Below are 22,733 nucleotides of genomic sequence, written 5' to 3'. Positions count from 1 at the left end.
AAGGCACCTGAAGGCCAGACAAGGAATAATGGATGGAAACTGTACAAGGAGAGATTCAACCTGGAAATAAGGAAAAAAATTGTCAGCGAGAACAATCATCCAATGGGACAGCTTGTCTTCAGAAGTTGTGGGAATTTCATCACTGGAAGCTTTCAAGAGGACAGTAGAGTGCCATCTGTCAGAAATGGTGTGGGCAGTGTTGGTGAACCTTTTTGGCACTGAGTGCCAAAACGGGAGCATGCGCACGCTTGGCCGAAACCGGAAGAGCAGCTCCCCAGAGCGCAAACACGGGAGCACTGGAAACTGGAAGAGAAGTTCCCTGGCGCGCAGGCACGTGCCGGGACCCTGGTCTTCCAGTTTCTGGTGTGCATGCACGCACGAAGACCAGCTGGACACCAGAACCCGGAAGAGCAACGGGTGATGGCTGGCGTGCCTGGAGAGATAGCTCTGTGTGCCATTTCTGGCATGCATGCCATAGGTTCGCCATCACTGATGTAGGGTCTCCTGCTTGGGTGGGGGGGTTGGACTAGATGACCTACAACAAGGTCCCTTCCAACTCTGTTAATCTGTAAGTCTCTGATATAAGATCCCCCAAATTTCCACTATTTAAATTGAGCAAATAGAAAAATATGGGGTTGTTGATTTGTGAATTGTGGTACAAATTGTCTCATGGAACATACTTCCAGGTACTCAGAAAGAAAGCAGAGGGTTAATCAACAGCAGGCAAGTGCAGTGTTTTTAACCACAATAACTTTAAGATGCATGGACTGCAACTCCCAGAATTCCACAGCCAGCATGATCTAATATAGGGGTCTCTCCAAACTTGGCAACTTGGCATGGCTATATACCAAAGATGCACTGAACATTGTTACCTTCCCACTGAAGTGGTACCTATTAATCTACTCGCATTTGCATGCTTTCGAACTGCTTGCTGGGCAGGAGTTGGGGCAAGTAATGGGAGCTCACTCCATTGAATGTAGCTTGGGTTTCGAACCTGGACTGACAAGCTCAGCGTCTTTAATCTTGAGCCATTATGCCCCCTAAATGTATTGTAGCTCTTGCTCATCACCATGCAGAGTGCAAACGTTTCTTATGTAGGCAGCATTTCAGTATAATTGCTGAGAACCACAATTCTATCAAATCCTATTCTATCAAATCCTGTTCCTGTTAAAAGTGGAGTTCCTCACGGCAGCGTTCTTGGACCAACACTCTTCATATTATACATTAATGATCTCTGTGACCATATTACAAGTAATTGTGTTCTCTTTGCTGACCATGTCAAACTATTTAACACCACCAACAATACAGCTATCCTCCAAAAAGACCTTGACTTTTTATCTGAATGGTCAAAAACTTGGCAATTCCAAATCTCAACCAGCAAATGCTCAGTCTTACATATTGGGGAAAAAACCTAAACACTAAGTACAAGCCTGACGGACATTACCTTACTGACAACCCCCACCCTGTTAAAGATCTTGGAGTTTTCATATCAAATGATCTAAGTGCCAAAGCCCACTGTAACTACATCGCAAAAAAGGCCTTAAAAGTTGTAAACCTAATCTTGCGCAGCTTCTTCTCCAAAAACACTACACTACTAACCAGAGCATATAAAACATTTGCTAGACCAATTCTTGAATACAGCTCGACTGTTTGGAACCCATACCACATTTCTGACATTAATACTATTGAACGTGTCCAGAAATATTTTACAAGAAGAGTTCTCCACTCCTCTGAATACAACAAAATACCTTATGCTACCAGACTTGAAATCCTGGGTTTAGAAAGTTTAGAAAACTGCGTTCGACATGACCTGAGTTTAACTCATAGAATCATCTATTACAATGTCCTTCCTGTCGAAGACTACTTCAGCTTCAATTGCAACAATACACGAGCACACAATAGATTTAAGCTTAATGTTAACCGCTCCAATCTTGATTGCAGAAAATATGACTTCAGTAACAGAGTTGTTAATGCTTGGAATACACTACCTGACTCTGTCGTCTTTTCCCAAAATCCACAAAGCTTCAACCAAAAACTGTCTACTATTGACTTCACCCCATTCCTAAGAGGTCTGTAAGGGGCGTGCATAAGAGCACAAATGTGCCTACCATTCCTGTCCTATTGTTTCCTTTCCTTATATCCAATTAATATAGTCATTACATACTCATACTCATATATATGCTTATATATTGTACAATTATTTCATGCTTATGCTTATATATACTGTGTGACAAAATAAATAAATAAATAAATAAAATTCACCCTCCTTCCTGTATCAAACAGTTCACTAGTTGCATTAGCTGATTTGCATTTCTGACATCTTCATGGATTTGTTTATAAAAGATTTGTGGAGTCACCGTAACTTAATTTTGGAGAGTGCCTTATCGTATAATGTCATAAGGTAGCAGGACCTATTCAATCTTCACTATTTCAACCAAACTAAACACAATCTAGCCTGATTAATAACTGGATGAAAGAGCCCAAGAAAATCAGAGAACTGTTGGCTAATTTAGGAAGTTGAAAAGATTTTGTGAAGGAAGAAATTTCAGACCACAATTCTGTTGTTGCTAAAGAGGCTATAAAGCTATATGCTTGTGTGGTCAGTAGCTGTTAATACCAGATATTTCTTTAACCTTTATTATAATGAAACATTGTCCATAAACATATAAAAACAACAGTAAAGATTCAAAATATATAATAAGTACAAAGTAGCCATCCAGAATCCAGCATATACTGCAATGTATTAAAAGATTAAAAGCATGCCTAAAGTTTTTGAAAGCTTAATATGCTTTTATGCTCTTCTATTTTTTATTGTGGTGGTCCAAGCACTGTTGAGAAAGGATGAAGGAGAACATTTGGTTAAATAAGTAAGTAAGTAAGTAAGTAAGTAAGTAAGTAAGTAAGTAAGTGGATGGATATAGCAGTGATGATGATAATGATGATGTTAGAGAAATACCTGGGAAAATTTAGAAAGTCCTCTATCTGCAGCCAAAAGGGGAGTTCCATAGGCTGGTGGAGCTGAAAATGTTTTCTCTCTGAATCAATATTTGTCAACCTTGGCAATTTTAATATGTACGGCCTTCAATTCCCAGAATTCCCAGTCAGATTACCAATTCTGGGAATTGAAGTCCATGCATCTTAAAGTTGTCAAGTTGACAAACACAACTCTGAGCAGCCATCTGCCCACCTTACTTCTGATGAGGGAAGTTGACTTCATCTTTGAACACACATCTTTGCAGTTTTCTTGGCAAGATTTTGGAAGTGGTTTACCATTGCCTAGTTTCTAGCCTTAGAGAGAGTAATTGGCGCAAGGACACCCAGCTGGTTTTGGGCCTAAGGTGGGACTAAAATTCTCTCTCCTGGTTTCTAATCTGGTAACTCAACCACTAGACCAAGTCTACAGCAGCCTCCAACTTTTTGAGTGCAAGGGACCGGTTCTATGGAGAGAGGTTTTTCCACGGATCAGAGGTGATATGATTTCACACGCTGCCTGCATTCCATGTGCGTGCAGATGGGGTCTCTCTCTTTTGTATGGCCCAGTTTCTAGTGCATCGTGGACTGGTGCTGCCCAGTGACCCAAGGGTTAGGGACATTAACCAATTTGTAATGGCAGGATTATCAACCACTGAGTTGAGTACCTGCTTTGAGGTTTTTGGTCCCAGCATCTTTTAGGGATGGAAAAGTTGCTTGCTGAAATCTTGAAAAGTGGTAGCAATTGCATTGTGTTTCAGTGGGCCAAGGATCTCACTTGTTATAAGGCAACTTGCAGTGTTCCAGTGGGGTGAAGCCCACAGACCCATTCTAGGCATATGAACTCAGTGTAAGGTTTGTGTTCATCAGCAATCTACCTCTGAATACCAGTTCATGACAAGAGGCTTTCGAAACCTGCTTGTTGCCTTCTTGGAAGTACTGACTAGGGAACTAAATGCTGCACTAGATAGATCTGTAACAGAATAGCAGAATAACAGAGTTGGAAGGGACCCTGGAGATCTTCTAGTCCAACCCCCTGCTCAGGCAGGAAACCCTATACCATTGCAAACAAATGGTTGTCCGATCTCTTCTTAAAAAACCTCCAGTGTTGGAATACCCGCAACTTCTTGGAGGCAAGATCTAGAGAGTCTGATCCAGTTGTTCTTTTGTTCATCCTTATTTTCTCCTCTTTATTGAGAAGCACATTAAACATTTGGAGGTAGAGACAAACTATAAGGCAGCTGTGCATTATTTGTGCCCTATTTCCTCGTATCATAAAAGCCTGGGCTGTTTACTGCAGGAAACTTTTAAAGAAGATGAATCCATCTTGATATAATCCAGTGGCACCTCTTTCTTTTTTTATATATGAGGTGGAAAGTGATGGAATGTCAAAGCTTTCCATTCCCTCTACCTTTTAGCCAGCTTGACAAAGAGCTACGGTAAGTTATTTTTAAAAGTGCTAGTAAAATGACATGGAATTGGGAGGCCCTAAGATCGACTGCAGTGTGGTCCCATATCCTAGTATATACAGTACAATCGGTGAGCAACAAAATTTGTCTGAGAGTCTGTTACACTGTGATTGATCCTATCTTGCCTGATATTTCTCAGAGATGGAAAATAATGTGCGCTTTGTAAAAAACTGAGATTTTTTTTTCAGTACAGCTGTTAAGAAGAGAAAATTATGTTGATACTCCTGTAAAGCATCTTACCAAACTGTGAAGTCAGTGCAAGGATTAACAAGATAGCAATCCTTATCTCTTCCCAACCTCTCAGTTAAGGCTATCTATTTGTCCATCCGTCCGTCCATCCATCCAACAATTGAATAAAACAACAAATATAAAATCCATATTAAAAGATACATATTATATAAACGAATATACAAGCTTGCGGCATAGAGAGGATGATTAGGCTGTAGCCAAATATTTCATAAGGAGCAGTTGGTTGTGGCAATGCAAACAGACTGCCTTGCTGTTTTTCATCCTGAAGTGCTTTGGAAATAATTCTGAGAAAGTATTTTGGAGTATCTGAAGTGCAACTGTAAGTTCTGTCTCTAACTCTTTAAAGCAGCTGCCTCTTTTCCTAGAATGGTCCATCTCTGCAATGGCCATGTGTTCCCAGGAAAAAAAAATTCTACTTTACCATCCCAGACAGGTATTGTGCTTGTGCTCCAATACACCTTTCTGGAATTGAATCTGGACATTATACAACCCTAAAATGCAGCACTTAGAGAAGAGTGATTGCCAAATCTTTTTGTAAGAAGCGGTTCAGTTGACTGCTGGCACACATGCTGCTGAAAGAAAGCATCAAAAGGCAAAATAGACAACTGAGACAACTATCTTGCTGTTTTTAATCAGGAAATCAGAGCAAACCATTCCCACTTGTGTATGTTTGTCTTCCTTGAAATAATGGTGGTGCCAAACTTCTCAAAGCAAGCCAAATCACGTTGTATCCAAATTCAAACCACAAGAAGGAAATGACAGCAAATGCATTACATTCCAAGTGGGTTTGCATATCATCCTGCCAAGTCATAATTTGGTTTATTTGCTTCTGGCTTAATGCATTGTGTGAACCCAGCTGTTGTGGTTTATGAGTGCCTTAGACTCTCTTTTCCAATTCCTTATTTGTACTCTGTTGACTACAGTTGCCAAAAAACAGAAGCATGGCTTCCCAACCATTTTCAGGCTGGAAAATATATCAAAATTGCACTCTAACCCTGCAAGTTTGTTTAACATACTTAAATCAACAATGAAAAAACTAGAAAGATTGGCTCCATCCCTGTGTGGAAATTTTTAATCTATCTACTTGGCTTCAATACTCAACATTTATAGTTCTTGCATTCAAATGAACAACAGATACTCTTCAACCTATGTCCATATTTGGGACCAGAATGTCTGTTGCTAGGCAAGGCAGTGGTTAAGTGTGTCATGACTGATTTTATGACCTTTTTTCGCCATGACTGTCAACGAGTCAATGCAGTTGTTAAGTGAATTACAGATTCATTAAGTGAATCTCATTTCCCCCACTGACTTTGCTTGTTGGAAGCCAGTTGGAAAGGTTACAAATGACGATCACGTAACTCAGGGACACTGCAACTGGTGTCCTAAATACACACCGGTTGTCTGGTGTCTGAATTCTGATCACGTGACCATGAGGATGCTGCAGTAGCCGTAAATGCGAGGACCTATTGTAAATCACATTTTTTAGTGCCATTGTAATTTCAAATGATTGCTAAATGAATGATTTTTAAGTCGAGGACTACTTTATTAAGAATAGTCCTTGGCCCCCGGAAGATTGCATGCCCCTTTTCATGTTCAATGAACCCAGTCAATTGTAGTTCAATTAAAAAAAAACATGGTTTAGCACAATGTGTAGTCTGCCAACTTGCATCCCCATCCCCCCAAAAGAAGGAAAACTAAACCAGGTATGGGAGATGACCAGGCTGAGCCTAAGGGAGGGGTCAAACACATTATCAGTCACAAGTCCTTTCGCACCCACAAGAGATTTAAGTCCAGTCCACCGTGAATTCCTTTGACTCTTATCATGTTAGTAGCTCAGATTCTTTTAGAGAGCTTAAACTTGCAATAAATCTTGATAACCATTTGAACTGCCTGGATCTTCTGATTTCCCTGGCGCTTAACACCAGCTTTGTGATCTGGTAGCTGACCTAAGGTTCAAGTCATGCTCAGTTCAGCTCTTTGCTATTATACATACCGCTATATGCAATCAAATATATATACCATGTTTCCCCGAAAACAAGACCTTGTCTTATATTTTTTGAACCCCGAAATAAGTGCTTGGCCTTATTTTCAGGGATGTCTTATTACTTTGGGGCGCGTGGAGCAAGATGGGGATTTCTTGCCGTCTTACCTGATTTCCAGCTCTATCTCCCTAACCCTAAACAGAGGAAATGGCAGAGACCAGCTGCGCATGCAGTTAAATATTTTTGGGGAAGCCTTATTTTGGGGGAGGGGCTTATTTTAGCGCATGCATGCAAAAGCCTGATTGGGCTTATTATCAGGGGATGTCTTATTTTAGGGGAAACAGGGTAACTGCCCATCTCACTGGTGGCTCACTGAAGGTGTGGCATGGTGCACAACAAATGGTAAAACCACATATAAAACTATATAAAAATCACATCAACTGTAAGTATTATATAAATAGAGTTGATCTGAAAACAGGAAAAAATGATTTACTGTATATTAGTAGTTTAGGACATTACGGAAACCCACTTTCTTTGAGTTCTTCTTTGGCTTATGTCAGTGTGGAGTGTTGACATTTTCATACAAAAAAGCCAGCTTGTTCTTGGCCACCAAATCCACCAGCTAGTAGCTAAGGAAAGCAGTCCAAATGGAAGCGGCTTGCTAAAGACCCTCCTGAGACTCCTGAGGAGGTTTCATCAGCCTTGGCCAGGAAATGAAGACTGACATTTTACTAAAGTAAGGAGATGGTTCAAGTCCAGTTTGGTAGTGTATCATTTTTCTCAAACCAACCTGATCTGCTATGCGGCAGCCATGAAGAGGATAGCAACTGCCTGGGCTGCAGACCGTGCAGTGCTGTTGTTCTAAAGACAACTTCATTGCCATAAACAAGAGAGAGAGCAAGAGGAAGTTTACTGAGTGACACATGATTTCCTGCAGGGGAGGATACTGGTGCGTGTGTGCTGTGCATTGTCGTCCCCATCCCAGGCAGGCAGCCACTGCTCTAGAGAGAGAGAGCCTTTGCCCACTTCTGGCTGACTGCTTGCTATCTCTTTTGAACCCTCTGCCACTGTGTGCATTGCCCTTGGCTGCTGACCCTGAAGCTGAGAGGGTTAAAGCTCTGCCTCTTTGGTGGCTGTTGCACAGAGAGGCAGGCAGGATGTTTGGGAAGGGAGGCTGGCCTGGATTCAGATTGGACCGATTGGATCCATCCAAGCTAAAATTTCCCCATTCTAAGGTGTAAGTTTCTTCAATTTTAGCAGGTGCCATTGGCACACTGAAGTTTAAAGCCGACTTATTTCTTCTCTTCTCAAAGCCCCGGAAGTCTTAGGTTTTCCCATCTTAACCACACAGAACGGCTATGGGTTTGTCCTCTGTTCTTGCTGATTGTAATTTCCTTTCAGATCGTCCTTGATTTAAGACTCCCATGGGGCCTGGAATTTCCATGAGTCGCAAATTGAGATGCCCGTGTGATCAGATGCGATTTTACTCCCCCCCCTTTTTTTTGCCTTTAAACAAACACCACAGTTGTTAAGGGACTGCAGTGGTTATTAGGTGAATGTCATGATCATTAAGCAAATCAATATATTCCTAAACCAAGTGAAAAAGACAGAAAAAAGTATCGTGAATTTGCACTTAGTTGACTGCAAAATGCTACAGCCGGTTGTAAAGGTGAGCCAGTTGCCAAGTCCCCAAAATGTGGCCATGTGACTGCAGGGGTGTGTGCACCTGTTGGCACTCTGGAACTGGGTGCAGGTAGCTTGGGTGGGGGTGGGGTCCATTGCAACATTGAATGGTCCTTAAGTGACCAGTCATAAGTGGAGGAAAACCAGGCTTATTGTCCATTATATGGTTTGCATTTTTCTTGTTTTTATTAGTCAATGTTAAGTCTTGAATTGGATTGACAGTGGAACGAGGTCAGACACAACGTAACTGCACACAATTTGCAATTACAAGCACATGATGTGATCATGGTGTTGGCTTAAATAGCTTTAAAAGGAATTGGATCAATAAACAAGAAAGGAGATATCTATTTGCGGCTGTTAGCAATGATGAATCATTGGAATATCCTAGTTCAAAGCAAATCTGTCTGACAAATAATAAAGGAAGGCTTTTGGGCTTTTAAAGACCTCCAGCTATTCATTTCAATAAAAAGAATTTTGGATTAGCATATCTAATGGGTTTATGTAAGACAGAACATGTTATTATTCTCCCCTATTCTGTAAATTAATCCGTGTCTGTGTCAGTAGCCTGTTTTGTCAGATGTTAAGTTTGCTATGAAATTTAGAACCCATTTCAAAATGTTTTCAGCCCAATGTAAATAAACCCGATTGATAAACCTGATACCACCACCATTTAATCTAACCATGTCTACTTCTGCAAGAATATTGAGGTGGGACCTACCGTATTGAGGATCTTCATTGTTGGGTCAAATTTCTTCAGGACTATCTTAACTAGGAGATGATGATTCAGGATACTAAAGTTTGCAGTACTGATGAGATGATCAGACCTGTTCAAACCTGTTCAAAATGAGCAGAGGGCTACAGCAACTCTCTTAAAGGAAAAAAAAAAAATAACGGTTGCCATGTTTCTAGTTTGGATCATAGATAACAGGAGATAGAGATTAAATAATGCATGGATTGGAATATGGGATTAATTAAACATTTTTTTGCCTACATTTCATAATATGAAGTTCATTCACTAAATTGAATGATAGATTTGGGACTTCTAAAAGGATCTATTTCTTTGCACAAAATAGAATTAAACTGTAGAACCCTCTGCCATGCTGCCAAAGGGTATCAATTTAAATGACTAGACTAGACAAATTAATACAGCAGGGTGGTCTGTATGGGCATTAGTTTTGATAGCTGCTTCTTGGCAAGCTGCATTCTTTGAATACCAACTGCCAGGGAGCAACAGTGGGAGAGGGGCTGTTACAGCTGGCTGGCCTTTAGGTGACCCCAAATGCTGGGAGGCCCAAAGCTGATCAGACAAGACACTTTGTGTGTTTCAGTGCCCGGGGACCCTTCAATTTAAAGTTTAGTTTAGCTGCAAAGCATGCTACAGGATTTCAGGCCATTCACATTCCAGCCTTGCGTGGAGCTCCTCGATTAATGGCATAATAAGACCTCATTAAATTCACAATGGAAACTACAAGTTTCTAGTTTTCGTAATTGAGAAGGAGGCTCTAGTACCAAAAGGAAACCGTGCACGGGCCACCTGTCCCCGTGCTTTTTCCACGGATGCGAGTCCCAAGTTAACCCTTCTTTCAAATCGGCCGTTTCTGGAAAGCGCCACCGTGCATTCTCCCCGCTGCTGGGAGAGAGAGGGGCCACGCGAAAGAAAAAGGAGCTTTGCAAAGATCGAAAGGGGGCGCTGCAGAGTCCCTCCCCTTCTGCAAGACGGGCGGACCTCGGAGACGGCGGCGGCGGCGAAGACAAACCGGTGGGCCGCTGGCCGGTCGTTTCCCGTTGACTGGGTGTGTGAGTTGCCCGGGGCGCGATGTCCGATCTGAGTTGCTGGGAAACTTTGGCGGGCACCCTCTTCCGCCGCTCTAAGAGGTAAGGAAATAAAGGGAAGGAGAGAAGCGCGCGTAACAATAGCCTTGGTATCCATCCCCCACCTCCAAACCTCCCCAGCAAAGCTTTTGCTTTCCGTGCGCAATTACGCATCGAGCGGGACTGTCTCTGAGAGGGAAGTAGCCAGGCTTTGAAGGACGGGCGTTTGCGGAGTGGGGAGTTTGATTTCGGGGAGTGGGGGAGCAGCAAATTAAACCTCGGTGGTTTGGGGAAGGCTCCGGTATCTTTCGGATCCGCGCCGCTCTTTTGAGAGTTGCCCAGGGCTGCCGTGGCTGCGCCCGCGCCACTTTTCTGCTTCACGGGAGGATTGGCCAGGAGAGGAACTTATATTTCTCCCATCCCCCGCCCCGCATCTTTTGTTGCTGCTGCTGGGGATATCCAGATTAGGACATGAGCTGCAGCCCATATTCAGCGGCTGTGATGCAGGCGTCCCTCGGTGTGAATGGCTGGTCCCAGGCCGGGCCATTTGAGGTCACTTGATCTCATTTGGATATCAAGCGGTGAAAGGAGCCAAGAGATTTAGGATAAAAATCCGGCAATCTGCCTTGTTCCCAGCCCTGACTGAACTTTGACTGCTCTGCCCCTCCTGGATCTTTGGCACCATCCCCCAGAGTAGCCTTCTGGACTAGTTCTGGGGATTGGGAAGCATTTGTCTTGCGTTGGTTCCCCTCCTTCCTCCATGTCAGTCACCGCAGGCTAGGTTATGGGGAGGGGGTGAGAGGTCTCTGCAGTGTGGGGTGCCTCAGGTTCCCATCTCTTGCTGCTTCTCTAGGTGAAACTGCTGGGTGAGGCCATTTAACAATACAGGGTGTGGTATTGTCAGCACGCTCCTGATATTATATTCAGTTGTCTCCAACCTTGACCAAGCAGGTGATGCTGTTGTGATGCTGACCCAGTGCCTAGAAGTTGTGAGGGTCTGGATGGGGAGGAACCAGCTCTGACTCAACCAACCCCTTGGGTTTTTAGTCCTCTCTGAAAATCTAGTGATGTGTTATCTCTGACTTGCGCTGGTGCACAATTTGAGGGCTGGTGCACAGTCTGAGGGCTCTCCTGGACTTGCAGCTTCCGCTCAAGGAGCAGGAGACAGCCATACCTGGGGAGGGGGCTTTGCATCTCTCTTGCATGCCAATTATTCCTGGACCAAGAGGCCTTGTTCATGATCGATCATGGCTTGATCACTTCCTGCCTAGACTATTACAATAAACAGTTGCAATTCAGGGTGCTGGTTATTCCTTTTAAATTCTGACATGGCATGGGATAAGGTCATCTTTGAAACTGCCTTTCCCTCTCTGCCTATCACACCAGATTGAAAATTATGGGTGCATTGCTGGTTTCCCCCCCCCCCCCTTAAACGTTGCCATCTAGCAGAACCTAGGAAGCCTGCCTCTTCCATAACAGTCCTTGCCATTGGAGTATCCTTCTTTTATGATTCGACAGCCCCCCTCCTCTCTTTTAACCTTCGGGAAGGACCTAAAGAGCTGACTCTTTCCAAGCATTGGGACAGAGTGAGGTTGGAGCTTGGTCAGGGGTGAAATGCTCCCAGTTGGGACCAGATTGCCCGTTTCAGTAGCGATGGCGGCAGCTGGCTCGGAGAACCAGTAGCAAAAATCCCTCCCCCCACATAGCCAGCTGAGCCGTGCAATCATCAGAGGTTTTTTTTTTTACTTTTAAAAGCATTTTTTCTTCTGCTGAAAAAATGCTTTTAAAAGTAAAAAAAAGCCTCTGATGATCGCGCGGCTCATCTGGGATTGTCAGAGGTTTTAAAAGCATTTTTTCTACAACCTCTTTAGAGATTGTAGAAAAAATACTTTTAAAAGTAAAAAAAAAAAAGTTGGCCCAATCCACCCAGTCACATTACCCCTCCACTAAGCCACGCTCACAGAACCGGTAGTAACAAATTTCACATTTCACCCCTGAGCTTGTTGATAGTTTCGTTGGAAGCATTAGAGAAAGGAAGGTGAGGTGCCAATTTTTTGCTTTTATTCCTTTTATTCTTTTTTTGTTTTATTGCTGTTGTGAGCAGCCAGAATGGGCAGCAGCCATATAAGTCTATTAAATAAATAAACATATCTTAAGTTATGAGGCTGGGCTCTGTGTGCACAAGATATGACTATTTCCAACACAGTCAACCTGCCAGATCCCTCTGGATGCCTCCAAGAGACGCCTTATAGCTAGACCTAGTTAGAGCAGGGGTCTCCAACCTTGGCAACTTTAAGCCTGGAGGACTTCAACTCCCAGAATCCCCCAGCCAGCAAAGCTGGCTGGGGAATTCTGGGAGTTGAAGTTCTCCAGGCTTAAAGTTGCCAAGGTTGGAGACCCCTGACTTAGAGCACTCATTTGAGTAATTCTTCTGAACCTGGTACTTTCATAGCTTTCAAGACCAAAATTTATGTGAATACCATTTGTCTTAAGTTTTTGGAAGAATTTTAAGGCCTGTATGAGTTTGAGCTTTAAAAGGTTCTGTTCTTCTCAATGTCCTTCTTATCTGCCTGTTAAAACAGTCCCAAAAATGGACAAAAAGGAACCAGGTCTTCTATAGTAGCATCCTAGCTGCTAAAACTATGGGATAGAGTGCTTTTAAATAATATGGAGGTTCTGTGATTTAATCTACCCTTTCAAAGCTATCTATAAACTGCTTTTCATGGCACTGATTTCAATGAATGAATGACATGCTGTCCATTCTGAATTGCTTGTCTGTCAGTCTTAAAGTATTATACAGGTAGTCCTTGACTTATGATTAGTTGCTTAGCAACCATCGGAAGGTACAGCATACCTGAAAAAAGGGTCCAGTTTTGAAGTTTCAACAGTCGGTCATGTGACAAAGTTATGGGCATTCAGCAACATGGCCATATTTATGGCTGTTTGCAGTATAACTGAATTATATGATGGTTTTGCTGAAAATTGGAAGTTACTTTGATAAAAAAGATGTTGAGACTCTAGAAAGAGTGCAGAGAAGAGCAACAAAGATGATTAGGGGACTGGAGGATAAAACATATGAAGAACGGTTGCAGGAACTGGGTATGTCTAGTTTAACAAAAAGAAGGACTAGGGGAGACATGATAGCTGTGTTCCAATATCTTAGGGGCTGCCACAAAGAAGAGGGAGTCAGACTGTTCACCAAAGCACCTGAGGGTAGAACAAGAAGCAATGGGTGGAAACTGATCAAAGAAAGAAGCAACTTAGAACTAAGGAGAAATTTCCTGACAGTTAGAACAATTAATAAGTGGAACGACTTGCCTTCAGAAGTTGTGAATGCTCCAACACTGGAAATTTTTAAGAAAATGTTGGATAACCATCTGACTGAGATGGTGTAGGGTTTCCTGCCTGGGCAGGGGGTTGGACTAGAAGGCCTCCAAGGTCCCTTCCAACTCTGATGTTATGTTATGTTATGTTATGTTAAAATGGGTTTACTTAACGACTGCTTCATTTGTCCTATAACCACTGGGTTCACCTAACGACCACTGCAAAACAGTCCGTTAAATTGAGTGGGTGACATGACCATTTTGCAACCTTCACAATGTTCCACTGCAAAGGGCAGATGTCAGGGTCTAGGTGGCAAATGGAAATAAAATCAGGGATGACTTTATCCATTCCATGCATTACTGACTAGGCATCACATGTCTTTTTCTAAACAAAAGGAAAAAAAAGGTGCAAACGCTTTTATATTTCTTCAAGGGGATTTCACAAAGATGGTACCTTTATTTACTCAATTGCTTCAGCAATCCCCGTTTTATTTCCGCACCCCCATTGTTCATATGGACTAGATCTTTTCTTCTTCTGCCTGCCACCCCCTGACATCCCTGTGGAAGAAGAATTCATTAAATCCTTTTTTGCCTGTTGCGTTTTTAATAACCATCATGCTTGGAATTACGTCTTTCTGATTAAAGAGATTGCAACGGGCAGGAGGAAAGTCACCACTTCCTGTTGTCGAAATGTGCTTTTGGGCAGAAAACTCCAGTTTGGGGGCAGGGGGGAGGCAGCTAAGCAGTCTTTTATAAAGCAACCTCACTTCTGCTTGATCTTCCCTCTCAGCTTCGCCCCCTCCCCGTATCTGAGAACATTCTTCCCCATCTAAAACGTCATCCGTAATCTTCATATCTGTAATCGTCTCTGCAAGATCTGTCTGTTCCTGTTATGTAATTGGTTTATATTTCACAGGGGCAGAGTTTGAATGTGGGCATTTTTTCAGTGCCCGCTGTCAATTTTGCAACGCTGTTTGATTCAGCCCCTAGTTGTGGAGTGATTCCTCCAAGGTTTGGTGTGTGCTTTTTCTCTGGACTGACTTTCAGTGAGCCCAGGTCAGGGTGTGACACAGAAGTGATGGCCTTTTATTTCCTAAAATTGCTTTGCAGCTGTGGAATGCAGCTGTTTATGGCCCTCGGCATTTAAATTCACCCTTAATAGAGATAATGAAAGGGATTTGTGCAGAAAAAGCCCACTTCTGTCAAAGTTGTGGAGGGATACACTGATGCAGTGTGGAGTGCAGGCAGGCCGGAAGCTGCCTTGGTGTGCATAGACCAGTATAATCTGGTCTGATTAGCAACAGCTCTAGCAATTCAGGCAGAAAGATGCTTTTACCAGCCGGGCTGCCTTTTAAACATGGGAAATGATGAGAATTCAAAACAACCAAGCTCAGAGAGCACCACAGTTCAACCCTGAGACACAAATATTATCTTCTATTGAGGAGAATTAAACTCAGAGCTTTTAAAACCTAGGTCATTTTCTAGCATGTCTTGTATTTTCAATTATAACTCCCGTTATCCTCCATGTATCTCTTGGTTGGACTATCTTCCCTTTGAATTATTGCAATGAGCTCTACATGGAGCTCTACATTGAAAAATATATGGAAGATTTAGCTGGTAACAGAATGTGGCTGCAAACACAATCTTGGGCGCCCAAAGAATGGTGCATTTAATAACTTTGCTGCATGAGCTGCATTGGATGCCAGTTTACTTCTGGGTTCAATTCAAGATATTGATTATAATCTGTAAAGGTGTACCTGGGATGGGGCCAGTCTACCTTGGATTACAGTTTTCGTCCCATTATCTCAATCCATCCCACCTGGTCAGGCAGGGATGATATGCCCAGAACTTGGACTGGTGGGGTCAAGGAAGAGGATCTTCCTCTCTACTATTTGCCTCTGCTCTGTGGAACATTCTCCCCAGAGGTGAGACAGCCCGCCGCCTCTCCTGGCCTTCTGGAAGCGGGTGAAAACATGGCTCTGTGGAGTTGTTTGGAGAGCACAGAGGAGTATACAGCTGTGAGACTAGTTAGCACCCTGAACCCCACCTTTTAATGAAGATCAAGTGAGGTACTAGTACCACTCTATAAGGCCTTAGTAAGACCACACCTAGATTACTGCATCCAGTTTTGATCACCACACTATAAAAAAGATGTTGAGACTCTAGAAAGACTGCAGAGGAGAGCAACCAAGATGGTTAGGGGACTGGATATGAAGAACAGTTACAGGAACCGGGTATGGCTAGTTCAGTGAAGAGAAGGACCAGAGGAGACATGATATCAGTGTTCCAGTATTTGAGGGGCTGCCACAGAGAGGAGGGGGTCAAGCTGTTTTCCAAAGCACCTGAAGGCCAGAGAAGGAATAATGGATGGAAACTGACCAAGGAGAGATTAAACTTGGAAATAAGGAGAAATTTTCTGACAGTGAGAACAATCAACCAATGGAACAGAAATTGCCTTCAGAAGTTGTGGGAGCTCCATCACTGGAAGCTTTCAAGAAGAGACTAGACTGCCATCTGTCAGAAATGGTGTAGGGTCTCCTGCTTGGGCAGATGGTTGGACTAGATGACCTATAACAAGGTCCCTTCCAACTCTGTAACTCTCTGGTAATGAATTTTTAACATTTTTAAATAATCCTTGCCTCTTTTTAAATTTTAAGTTTTATATATTGTTTTTATATTTTCATATTTTATTGAACACTATACAGCGTCTCTCTGTGAGGGAGATGGACTGTTTCAAACTCCGATGAATAAAAATATAAAATGTAGTCTGATAGGACAGGAGGTTGAACAAGGTTGAGGGAGGGTTTCCTCCCAGGAGCAGCTATGTCTAACCTGCTCCTGGGGAAATCTTATCTTCTCATGGCATGCACTCTGTCACACTTTTACTGTAATCATGAATCAAAAATGAGAAACTAATTTCATAAACACAGAGACTGATGAGTAAGACTGAGCAGGCTTATGTGTATTGTGTGTAGTGTATGCTTGTGTATATGCGAAAGACGTAAACATGCTAAATGGCATACTGTACTTGGGTCAATACTGTGAAAATGTTGCTTCTCTTCTAAAGAAATGGGCCACAGCTGGCCAGAAACAAACTAGTCTTTATTTACGAATCATCCAATTAACTAGCAGTAATGGGGTTGCCACCTGTGCGATTAAAATCATTATAACAATGGTATGATTCCTCCCCGTGTATTTTTCTCCTATCAATATATTTACTTGATAGCTGATTTTTTTTGGGAAAAGTAATTGTACTATTATTTAAAATAAAAATAGCTAAGCCAGTGTTTCTCCAACCTGACTACTTTAAGATGCGTGGACTTCAGAGGTATTTTAGGATTAAAAAAAAAAGTCAAGATGGTAGCCACAACTGCACAGTTAAAGATCTCCCCCTTTTTTTACTTGTGCATGGTTTGATCACCCCATCTCTGCTTTTTAAAAAAGGTTCCTGTGATGCCTGTTTCCTTTTGTCTTCTGGCTATTACAGGGGTCTGCAAACTTGGCTCTTTTAAGACTTGTGGACTTCAACTCCCAGAGGATTCTTAAAAGAGCCAAGTGTGCAGACCCCTGGGCTATTACATTTGCTGCTGATGTAGGGTGATATAGTCCATGTCCAGCTGTGAGAGCCTTTATTTACCTCTCTCCTGCTGGCCAGCCTGCCTGTTTCCTCCTGGCTGGATGCTCCCACTTTCCTTATTCCCTGATCTTGCCAAGCAGCCATGAAAAGGGATCTCAGGTCATTGTGAATTGTGCTTAGGGCAACAGTGAATCACTTCCCTTCTCAAGTTCAGTGGCTGATGCTTCTGACTGTGACTTTCCATTCCATTCCTGGGGGAATGCTTTTGGCTGATATTTAAGTCTTGGAGGCAGATGCGCTGTCTGCCACTGGTTCTAGGCCAGGGGTGTCAAACTCGATTTCATTGAGGGCCGCATCAGACCTTGGGGGGCTGGGGTGGGCGTGGCCAGGTTGATGTAACTCATATCAGGGGGGACGCCTGTGGTGCCTTGAGCACTCTGCTAGGGAAAATGGGCTCCCGAGCTCCATTTTTGGCCGTGACAACCTCCTGCAGCCCTCTGTCAGCAAAAATGGAGCTCGGGTGGTGGTGGTGCATGCAGCTCCCCCAGGCCCCGTTTTTGGCCAGACCGGCCTCCTGCAGCCCTCTACCAGCGAAAACGGAGGTCAGGGGTGCGCATGGCTCCCCTGGGCCTCATTTTTGGCCACAATGGCCTCCTGCCGCTCCACCTCCCCCCATGCTCCATTTTCACTGGCAGAGGGCTGCAGGAGGCCATTGCGGCCAAAAACAGAGTCTGGGAGGGCTGCGCATGGCTCTGTTTTTGCTAGCACAAGCACCACAGGCCAGTCCTGCGCTGTTTCCAGGACGGCCCCGCAGGCCAGATCTAAGCACCCTGCGGGCCAGATTTGGCCCATGGGCCGTGAGTTTGACACCCCCATTCTAGGCAGTGGCCTGTGTCTACACACTTCTCATTTAATTTTCTTTCAACAAATGGAACAGAGACTTACTTCCATCCTGGTGCCAGGATCATAATTTTTTATTGAATTGACTGAAAAAGTGGCTGTTGCATTGAAGTGTTTCATTAATTTGCATGTGTTTCATTAATCATGACCATAATCTTTGGATCATTGTCTCTCAACCTCAGAACTTTAAGATCATGTGGACTTCATCTCCCAAAATTGCCCAGCCAGTATCCGTTTAAACTTTCATTCCATTTTCCATTAGCCTTGGTAGTTAAGAATATATCATTAACACCCATAATATTCTGAATTTTTTCCCACCCCAGAGTTCTGGGTGATACTTGCTGCCTATGAAACCTTGTCCCTGACATAATATTATTTGTTCTGTTTTTGCAGCTGTCGAAGCAACAGGAAGAGCCTAGTGGTTGGAACTCCTTCGCCTACCCTCTCGCGTCCTTTGTCGCCCCTCTCTGTGCCAACAGGTAAGTGTGCGCCAAATTAGGAAAGCTTCTTTGTTGGAGGAACAGAGGACGGATATCCCTACCAAGACATGAAAAGTGGTAGGCTGCATTCAGGTCTATGGTGAAGAATATCTTGGTACTTGCATTCTAAGTTGTGGGAAGAGAGTCCTAATGAAATAATTGCTTGTATTGTTTTCAACATGATGGCCAACATCATGTAGCTGGGGTCAGGTTATTTGAAGGACCATCTTTTTCCTGTTTATATCTGCCCAACCACCAGATCGGGAAAGGGGTATGTTATAGTTCCCTTCTCTTAAGAGGGGCCCATGTAGTGCGACCAAGAAAAAGAGCCTTCTCCATGGTGGCTCTCTCCCTGTGGAACATCATCCTTGTGGAAATTAGATTGACACCCCACCCACCCCTTTGACTCTATTTCGAAAGGTCCTGAAGACATGATTTTGCCAGGGGTCCTGGAGATCTCAGGATGATATGGAGCCCATCAAGTTTGCTTGTTGTCACCGGGGGGGTGGGGCAGGAGTGATATGCTCCTGGTGGCATACATAGAAAAAGAACCCCAGAAGATGAACATAGCAAAAGAATATTTAGTATTATAATAGCACTGAGTAACATAGGTAGATACCAACATCTAATATTCCCCTTAGGCTCTTTCCTAGAGCCATGTTTTTTTGTGGACACTTGTTAGGGAGTGTCTATAACAAAGTGTGCTTTATCAGGAAAGATAAAGGGCAAGCTGTTCCACAATAAGGGTGGCCATAGTGAGAAAATCCTAGTGAGACAGGCTCTCTGTAAGGTGGAAACCGCATGAGATGGGACCTTCACATGACCTCTCTCCAAGATCTACCTCGTTGACAGATTCACATTGGAGTAGCCAGTCTCCGAGATAATGAGGTCTTGAGCTGTGTAGGACTTTCAAGTAGTAATCAGCACTTGAATTGCTCAGAGAAGCTGACCAGCAGTCAGTGTAATTCCTAGAGTAGAGTCCCAAAGGTGTTTTTTTTCAAGAGGCAACTAGACTTTCTGGTTTTCTTTGAAGATGGTTTCATTTCTCATCCAAGAGCTGATGAGAAGTGAAAGGTCTTCAAAGAAAAACCAGAAAGTCCAGTTGCCTCTTGAAAAAAGCACCTTTGGGACAACTCTGACCTGGATGACTGAGAATTTCCATCGATTCCTAGAATAGAGGTATTTGATGGATAAGTCTTCAAGCACCCTTTCCTATCCAAGTTTAAATTTTTGAGTGGTGTTCAAGATCTCTTGGTTTCTTCTATACCCTTTGAATCTTTAATAAAAGTCCATTGTTGTTTTTTTTGTCCTGCCCCTGTCCAATCTCCTCCTCTCTCTCTGCAGCCAGTAGCAGTCCAGTAGATAGTCCTCGCAACTTCTCCACCGGTGCCTCTGCCAGCTTTCCATTTGCTCGCAGGTAAGAGGCCACAACTTCTTAGGTGGCCAAATCTGGTGGAAAGAATCAAGGGAACCTGCTGTAAGGGGCCACAGAAGTTATTTCGGACCAGGGAAGAACGATGGAAGGAAGTGAATCTAGGCTAAGAGAAAGAGTTCCACTTCAAAGTTTGGCAAAGTGGGGAGAAAGCAGTAGAGATCCTACCAATAAAATATTAGGTCTTCACAAATTGGAAAAGTGAGTTATTTTACTTACTCACTCCTGATTTTTATGTTGTTATTATATAAATGCCTTGGAAATCTCCATTTTTGCCTAGAAGTGGAAATTTATCTCTCCCTTCGTTTTCCATTGTGGAATTCAAAGCAGCTACTTGTGCAGGATAATCTCCTCTCCAGATTTAGATCCAGTTTTGCTAAGCATCAGCAAGTTTTTGTGCCTTAAAGGCATAAAATGAATTTTAAGGAGAAGTGTGTTTTGAAGATGGTTCTCAGGTAATAAAGATATGTTTATCAAACATATCAAAGTGAAACATAATTGCAAATTGAGTAAAGAAATTCAGGGAGGAAAAACTGGCAGCCCATTCTAGTTTGTCAACCACAGGTTTTCTTCTTTGCAAAACATCATTACTTTGTGAGTTTTGGAAGGAAAAGACTTATCTTTCATGACAGAATTTGCCTTGAATCACAGCTGTTAAAATGAAAGTATAATGTAGAACAGGGGTGTCAAACTGGCGGCCCATGGGCTGGATGCGTCAACCGCAGGCAACACCCATCCTAGTTCCGTGAAGGGGAAAACGTCGCAATATGTCACATAACGGCAGCATGACACCACAAGTTTGATAAACCATGATATAGAGGAGAGCTGGGGGCAGAGTTAAGTGCATCATCAGCTTAGAGTCTTTGCATTCCCCTAAGCCAGGGGTCTGCAAACTTGGCTCTTTTAAGATTTGTGGGCTTCAACTCCCAGTTGAAGTCCACAAGTCTTAAAAGAGCCAAGTTTTCCCTAAGCGCTCCAACCCCTCCTGAATTCTGTTGACCCTTATCTGGTGCCCATTTAGTATTGAACTTTGGTTGACCAGAGTCTTGCGTATAGGCTTGAATAAATCCATGCCACTACCTTACAAATGGTCCTGATTCTTTGTGCCTGAAATATCCCTAATCATGTGCAGAATAGATTTCTCTATTATAGAAATCATCATAGCTGACTTCTATACACTCAGTAACACCACTCTGCTCTTTTTCAGCCTACTTTCTAACTTCTGCTGGAATTTTTATTCCTTCCCAAGTTCATTTCTGAATTGGGAATCGAAAAAAATCAGACAGTTGTATGAATTAAATTATTTTTTCCCTAAGAGCAATGATCGCAAGCTGTTAGGTCTTTCATTCTTTTGCTTGCCAATCAATTTTTACATTAAAAAAAATCAAATTAAGTAATAGCACTAGCAATAGTACTTAGATTTATATACCGCTTTATAGTGCTTTTACTGCCCTCTCTAAGTGGTTTACAGAGTCAGCCTATTGCCCCCAACAATCTGGGTCCTCATTTTACTCATCTTGGAAAGATGGAAGGCTGAGTCAACCTTGAGCTGGTGAGATTAAGTAAAGTATATACTGTATAACTATTTCTAATTTCAGTTTGGGGGAAGGTTTAGAAAAATGCCTCCAGGCCTGGGGAAGGCATTTTCCTGTGATTCCTAATTGTATATCCTCCCCCACCCTTTTCTTTCCCTGTTTCCTTTTGCTTTTCTACTTCTCCTGTTTGATCAATGATGCCTCGGAAAAAGCCATGTTCCTCGAACTGACAGGTAACTTTAGCAACGGGAAGAAATCACGTAGGATTCTTAAATCTATTGAGTCGTTCTGCTTTGTTAGGGACTGTGTTATAAATACTTCATTATAGAGTGGCCTTGTAAACAGAGCTGGTAATGAAAAATAAAAGATGGCCACTACTTTCTTTTTGTGGGCAAAAACTTCACACTGAATCATGACCCATAAGAAAACCATCTCCCAGAACAGACAGTTTGGTTGTCCGCTAATCGCCTTGATTTTTTTGGGTGGGGGGGAGAAAAGATAGTGTGTATATTTAAATACAATCCATTGCCTCAAGTTAAAAGAAAAACAATTTTTCTGGTTTGGAGATTGCAGATTATAGAGCTTTGGCTGCTAGGTCAGACCTTAATAAAAAGAAAATGAAACATCATTGATTTCCCCTAATTGCTGAGCAAAATAAAGCTTTAATTTTAATTCTCTTGGTTGCAATACGTTGCTACTGTTGGGAGTTCTGTTGAGAATAGACATTTTGCAGTTATAAAAAAAAAAGAATTCCTCTTTCAGAAATGGACATTATTGATTGAAACCCTGAAAAGCAGCCCAATATTTAGGATTGATTGAAGGAGAGAATCCTCATAATTCTCCAGCCCTGGCAACCATCTTTAGTTCCCTCAGGAAGTCTGCCTGATGTGTAGGGCCAAACAGCCTGAAATATGCTGGAAGACCTATTGTCTTGTTTTTATAAATCTTTTAAAGAAGCTACCAAGAAGGCAAAACAGGGAATCGGAGGGCAAGGATGGGTGTGTTTGTGTGCCCGAAGATGGTTCCTCTTATTCCAGCATTTGGCAGTTTGGGAAGAAGAGGAAAGCTTGTAGTTAGAAATACCACATTCACATAAAGAGTTTTGGAAAAGTCATCCAAAAAATCTCTGCTTGGTCTGGAATATACAGTGTATTTTGACTGGGTTTGAAAGAAAGAAGGTATGAGGATAGAGAGGGGCTTAGATGTGTATAGGGAAAAAGTCCCTTCTTTCCCCCAAATCAGTGATCCTCAACCTTTTTGGCACCAGGGACCAGTTTTGTGGAAGACAATTTTTCAGCCGACGGGGCTGGGGAGGAGGAGAG

General features: G+C 42.8%; 1 protein-coding gene across 4 annotated transcripts in view; it reads left to right on the top strand.

Moving 5' to 3' along the window:
* MAST3 (microtubule associated serine/threonine kinase 3) overlaps window positions 1–22,733 on the top strand; it is a 90,510-nt gene that overhangs the window by 21,184 nt on the left and 46,593 nt on the right. For 3 of the 4 annotated variants that reach the window (XM_058163228.1, XM_058163226.1, XM_058163227.1), the window contains 3 exons: window positions 18,359–18,444; window positions 19,789–19,861; window positions 21,624–21,644. In XM_058163228.1, coding sequence (XP_058019211.1) covers window positions 18,359–18,444; window positions 19,789–19,861; window positions 21,624–21,644 — 180 coding nt within the window. Of the gene's footprint in view, window positions 1–10,078; window positions 10,229–18,358; window positions 18,445–19,788; window positions 19,862–21,623; window positions 21,645–22,733 lie in introns of those variants that run through there. The other variant, XM_058163229.1, reaches the window with a different exon arrangement.

The sequence above is a fragment of the Ahaetulla prasina genome, chromosome 1, assembly GCF_028640845.1.
Source record: "Ahaetulla prasina isolate Xishuangbanna chromosome 1, ASM2864084v1, whole genome shotgun sequence".
Lineage (NCBI taxonomy): Eukaryota > Metazoa > Chordata > Lepidosauria > Squamata > Colubridae > Ahaetulla > Ahaetulla prasina.
This window is presented reverse-complemented; position numbering and strand designations above follow the sequence as displayed.